This window comes from Polyergus mexicanus, unplaced genomic scaffold, assembly GCF_030449975.1.
Source record: "Polyergus mexicanus isolate NDT 795.1 unplaced genomic scaffold, iyPolMexi1.0 SCAF_17, whole genome shotgun sequence".
Classification (NCBI taxonomy): domain Eukaryota; kingdom Metazoa; phylum Arthropoda; class Insecta; order Hymenoptera; family Formicidae; genus Polyergus; species Polyergus mexicanus.
This window is the reverse complement of record NW_027223337.1, coordinates 5,279,979-5,286,392: the sequence shown is the minus strand read 5'-3', so window position 1 is coordinate 5,286,392 and position 6,414 is coordinate 5,279,979. Positions and strand designations below refer to the sequence as shown.

At 37.4% G+C, this 6,414-nt stretch overlaps 1 protein-coding gene across 1 annotated transcript; it reads left to right on the top strand.

The window, feature by feature from the left end:
- Positions 1-899: 899 nt before the first annotated feature.
- LOC138940635 (uncharacterized) lies at positions 900-2,835 on the top strand. The gene is made up of 3 exons (XM_070309723.1): positions 900-1,304; positions 1,372-1,576; positions 2,213-2,835. Exons 1-3 carry the CDS (start codon positions 1,000-1,002, stop codon positions 2,489-2,491), a joined length of 789 nt encoding a protein of 262 aa, XP_070165824.1. The 5' UTR covers positions 900-999; the 3' UTR covers positions 2,492-2,835.
- Positions 2,836-6,414: the final 3,579 nt, after the last annotated feature.

Sequence of the window (6,414 nt, the reverse complement as noted above, 5' to 3'; positions counted from 1 at the left end):
CGATTAACAATGTACGAGCGAGATAAAATTATTGGTCCCGCGTGTTTTGAAATCAGCGCAAGCTGATCTTACTTTTTATCCTCTTTTTCAGGCCACCGAGAGCTTCTTGGCGAACCGCGGTGGCTCGCAGCGCGGGCGTGCCTGCGGAGCGGGCATCGAACAACCTGAAGAGAAGAGGGGTAGGTACAGAAGGAAGCCGAATGAACCGCTGCCAGGTGTACGCATCACTTATAGGGATAGGTAGAAAACAAGGTGGGTACACCATATGTTGATCTGCTGACGGACGCTCCGGCACGCGCCGAGCGCACTCAAACTCGAGCCTTTACACCGCGAGGATCGGATCTACCGTTGTCCACCCCGGTGTCCTTTTACCGATCTAACTCGAGCGCCTCTGACAGTTCAGTCTCGACGCTCCTATTTCACGAGGCCGCGGTATCAAAAATGCAAAGTGAACGGAGAAATAAAGACTGTCGGTGAAGATTACGAGATTAGCGTGAGAGAGAGAGAGAGATCGGATTGATTTCGCATAGGAGGTGCCATAGTAAATTCGATTTGACGTTTATCAGATGTATGATTCTGATTGGGCAAACAAATACGACAATAATTTCACGATAAAAATCATCTAAAGGCCAAAGAGAAAGGTCAAATAAATATGAGATCATTTACCGCAATGTATATTAACATTAGTACTAAAACGTACCTTTATAATATCTAAATGCCGTTAATTAGTCGCGTTAAGAAGATCAATGGAATGTGAATCGACAGTGATGAATCGTGCATTAATCCTTTCTTCGACGTGACATCGTGAAAAAAATTTAAACAAGACTGCAGAAAATGTCATGAAAATTCGCGTATGTAAAAGGTAGAAACCTCGCACTTGAAAAAAAAAAAAAAAAAAAAAAAAAAAAAAAAAAATTATTCCTAGTACAAAATCTATTTGACGTGACAACTCTGAGGGAGCATTCTCGCTGAATCGATCTAAAACAACAATCTACAATCATGGCCTTGCTGTCAAACCATCACTGCAATTACCAGAGCACGCAGTCCGAGATGCTGACACCCGCGTATGCAAATTCAGGGAGGAGCTACGATCCCCTGTATCCATCACCGTACAATTCCCCGAATTATCAGAACGATTCCAACAGACTCGCGTGTAGGGACAACACGCACGAGAACGAGCTCACACCGCGAAGAGGGGCCGAGACGCTGGATTACGGCAAGGACGTAGTGTCGGAATACACGAAGAGCCCGCAGGGATACGATAGAGGACCTTATGGCGTCCTGACGCCCGTCACCCCGCAAAGGTAATTACCGCAGATCTTATCTGGTGTACTTTATCGTGAGAAGGGATTTAGTTTAGAATTTTATTAGATACGAGCCTCCGCATTCGATGGATCAGACAAGATCGCCGCGATCGATGTTGTACGAGGAAAGTTCGATGGACTATCACACGCCATCCTATTGTTATGAAACTCCCCCGCAAGAACCGAGATATCAGCCCCTGGAGAACAGCAAACCGATCATCTCGATCGTAGAATCTCGCGCCAATTGCTGGCAACCTATCATCTCGACACAGGTAACCACGATCAGTCGCGATTACTTTTTGTGAAAATTAATTCAAATTATAAAATTCAATAAAACTCTCGATTACGTTGCCCTGAACAAAGCTGGTAATTAATTCTCCGCTTATAGACGCCAAGCCATTGACCCGTATTTTAAACACTGTTTTATAAATATGAAATAATGGAAATAAATATTTCATGTACGCATTGTACAAAAATATCAATAATTTTTATTTTCGAAATGTTTCTCTTTCTTTTTCAGTTATCGTAATAGGTACAAGTATCTTTTTAAGATATTTAAATATAAAAATATTATATTTAAAAAAATAATATATATATATAATTAAACTCCATTGTATAAACTTTACGATATATACAAAAGAAATTTGATTACAAGTAAAAGTTGGCTCAGCGTCCATGCGTGCGATTATTACGCTATCTATTGTTAAACGCGAAGTTAAATACTTGAAAGCTCCTAACTATCTTTTAAACAATTAATTTAAAATAAAATTTAATACAATAGAATGACCAATTCTGTTGTCTTGTGTAGAGGGTAATTAAGTATATTTTTAACGCGATTGAGCGATAATTGAAAAACGTATGCCGAGTATGCGCGACTCGTTTCTAATCGAGCCGAAAATTTTATCCAGAAAATGCCGACGACACCCCCGGTGAGCCCGCGAAAGGGTCGGCGAAGATCGCGCGACGTCCCACCGTCGCCTACGGTACTCAAGCGTCGTCGTCTCGCCGCGAACGCGCGCGAAAGACGACGTATGAACGGATTGAACGACGCCTTCGACAAGCTGCGCGAGGTCGTGCCGAGCCTTGGCACCGATCACAAACTCAGCAAGTTCGAGACTTTACAAATGGCACAGAGCTACATAGCCGCTCTGTGCGATCTACTGCAGAGGCACGATAGCAAGAGATAGATGAAAAACCGCAAGTATCTTGTGTACGCTTATCTTCCTCGTATACTCTGGTTTAATGTCATCGAACATGGATATTTGTGATCTGTTTCACTTGAATCTGATCTTCGAGAGAATTTTACGTATAACAATAATCTAATCAATTGTTCCTCTTTTTATAAGAGAAAATCAGAATATAGATTTTTAAAATAATTTTCTTAACTTTAAAGGATCTTCTCGTAAGTTTTTAAACAATTGCATTAGACGATTAGACCGTCGCCGGATTGTCAATTGTTTTGGAGTTTAAAAGTTAGTCATTGAAATTTAATGTTTTGCGCTATGGTAAATGTGCTATGAATATAGTTAATTACGTGGGAAGCGACAAATAATAATCGCTAATCAATGTTAATTTATCATATAATCGTATTGTTAGAAAAAATTTAAAACAAAAGATTATATTTCAATAAATATACAAAAATGTGACAAGCCATTTACGATATCTATTGTTATAAGACTGAATTACATAGTTAGCACTGCTATCATTATTATATCGATAGGTGGTGAGTTATTTAATTATGTTTTAAATATATACATAATATATAAGCTGCGAATTTTTGCCAAAATATATTTATATTAATAAATATATATTTTTTTATAATCTCTTATAATTTGAAATATTTCTAATACACATTAAATTTTCACATTAAATTAAGACATCGAAAGAAACATCAACTAGTTTCTTGTATATGTGCATCTGTATTTTATAGTATCCATTTTAATTTAAGAAGAAGAAACAGCTAAAGATCCAAAGAGTAAGCGCGACAATTTTAAAGATGTATTAAATTTATAATTGTATAAGATATATAGTTAATATATTATTTTATTAATTCTACAATTTCATTAAAATTGAAAGGGATGTAATTTTTTAATTATTTCACAAAGATATCGGGAGAAATGAAGCTGTAATTTCTCTCTCCCTCTCTCTCTCTCTCTTATTGTATTGTATTTGTAAAAATATTTCTTTAATTATAAGAAAAATTTTATATTTAAGAATATTGCTATTCTCTCTTTGACAAGCCATAAAACTTGTAAATCGTCCATTGTAAATTTATATAATTACTATTGTATCTAGTCAAGAGATTATCAAATTTCATAATTTCTACATGGTGAACGCCAAAGAGATTTAGAAGAAGCAAGAAGAGATTGTGTAAAGAATAATAGTGAAGAAATTATATTCAAAGAGTTATTGTATAATCGACCAAAGATTTTATAAATAAATAAGAAGCGCGTTATATTGAATGTATTAAATAAACAGATATGTCATTATATAGCTCGTAAGACGATTGATTAATTGTAGAATACGAGATAAGAGATTAATTGTACTAAATATAAGGTTATGATTTTGTACACTCGTGTAAATAAAAAACTATGCAAGAAAAATCAGAGAAAAATATGATTAATAATGACATTCTTTGCGAAACTGGTATAATTAGATAAAAGTTCTATAAGTAGTCGCAACCTTGTGTTATGAACGAAAATCACCCCTGCGAGTTAAAGAAGTTAATGATACTTTCCTTATTTGCGCAAAATATTTTCCCTTTCTCTCTCTATTTCCTCTGCAAGATGATTTTTTTCCATTGATATAAATTCTATCATATTAGGTGTACAACTTTGCTTCCGCCGTTTTCCTATAGATGGCTTTAGCGGTAAGTAGTGGTCGAAATAAATGGATCATAGACGTCATGCGATAAACTTGGGCATCTGTCAACATAACCTCATAGAAACATTAGTCGATTTGTGTCCGCGTCATAAAGTTATTCTCCATTGAAAATGTCAGTTTACGAGCCAAATTCTCGTCATTTGCGGGAGGTTTTAATTTTCCGCTTCAATATGAAGAAATCTGCGGCTGAGGCTCATCGAATGCTCTCAAATACTTATGGCGAAGCCGCTATTAGTGAAAGAACGTGTCGCGAGTGGTTTGAACGCTTCAAGAACGGTGATTTTCACGTCGAAGACCGGCATAGCGGTGGAAGAGAGAAGAAGGTTTTCGAAGATGCAGAATTGGAGGCATTACTTAATGAGGACTCGAGTCAAAGTCAAAAAGAATTGGCACGATCATTGGGAGTGTGAATCATAAATGTATAACCAGTTTTTTACAATAAAGCCTTGAATTACGGAAAAAAAACGGCGAAAGCAAAGTTGTACACCTAATAGAATCATATTAGAATTTTGTTTCGTCGCAATAGAATTTTGTGCCGTCGCTAATTACGGCGTAAATAAATATTAGCATAAAATATCGATTGTGCGATTAAGTATCGAAAGAAAAAAAAAATAATAATAATAATAATAGAGAGAAAGAAATATTTGCAATATTTCCCGAGCCCAATGCGATTGTTATCCCATAATATCAATCTATATTTAAAATTAAAAGAAGAATTCAGTTAGACAGTTTCACTTTGTTTCATCGATTATTTTAAACTATTGTAAACCGGATATGATTTGGATATGATTAAGCAGAATGTATCGCTATATAGGGCGACGCACGATGTCATACCGCATACTCTTCCGGTCATCTCGTGCATAAACGTCGATTTTCCGGTGCTGCACGCAGGCGCGTGACCGGCACACGCACTTGTTGCTCACCTTTCCCTTTGAAAGTCCTCTCTCTCTCTCTCTCTCTCTCTCTCTCTCTCTCTCTCTCTCTCTCTTTCTCTCTCCACGGACTCCCTTCCGGATACGAGCGATTCCCGCGCACTTGCCTCGGATGGCGCCTTCATTATTTTCAATTTTGTCATCACACACCGACAGCGGTTACTTTTTCTTTCGTATGTACAAGTCGCGGATATGACATGTATTTTTATATTTATTACGAACTGCGTCTTTTCGATACCGTGAGAATTTCTTGCCACTGCGTAAGATGCTACCTCGTATATAATTTTGCTCTAATTATTTGCGTCTGTTTATTCACCGATCGTGTGTGTGTGTGTGTGTGTGTGTATGCTTTCTTCATTTTCGAAATGACTGAACAGACAAACGCAAATTAATATAACGTTGCACATATGACAACTAACAGCTGTTGCTCATACTACATTGTTCTCGCAGTATGTATAATATGTATTGTGAACTACACATATATAATATGTATACTATTTATTTATAACAGCTGTTATATTCCATAAGAAAAAATCTATATGTCATTGAATCGACGATATATTATTCTTTTTTCAAAATGAATGCGATTATATAAAGAAAAAAATCGAGAAATTAATTTGTAATAATCTTTCTTTCATTTATAAACGATAAATCATATTTCTACCTATGTGTCAAACGCAGAGGCGCGGAAAAATATAATTATTTTTTATTCCTATTTAATTTTCGTAATTATCATACGTTGCTTCTCAACACGATACTCGTCATGGCGCTAAAATCGTATATCTACGATATGAAAACGATAATAAAAATATCGACTCTCCCTTTCTTAAATGGCCATCCTGTACATCGAATTCCAGTAGAAGGGAATGTCACTCGTGCCCGGACGCTTGTCGAACAACGTCCGGGAGTGAGCGGACAACATTCCTTACAATGATCCGATGACGATGGCCCTAAGAAGGCGATAAGGGAACGTCGAGGGAACGAGAGGGGAACGTGCGGACGTGAAACGTTACAGTAGAGACGTCAGGGCGACGCGTGAGAATATGACGCGGCGTCCTTAAAAGGCGCCCGCTTACACGAACGCTCTTTGATTGATCCGGTCGAATGATCAATTAACGCACGTCGAATTGCTCTCGGCGGATTGGTTATCGCGCCGGTGCCTCGACGTGTCTTTATATCCGAGCTTTCTCGAATCCCGTAGCCTCTCGGCCGTCCGTCGTCGATGCGAGGTAAAAAAAAGATACTACGAGGATAAAAAGTAGGTAACACACGTCAACCGGATATTTAGTTCTTTG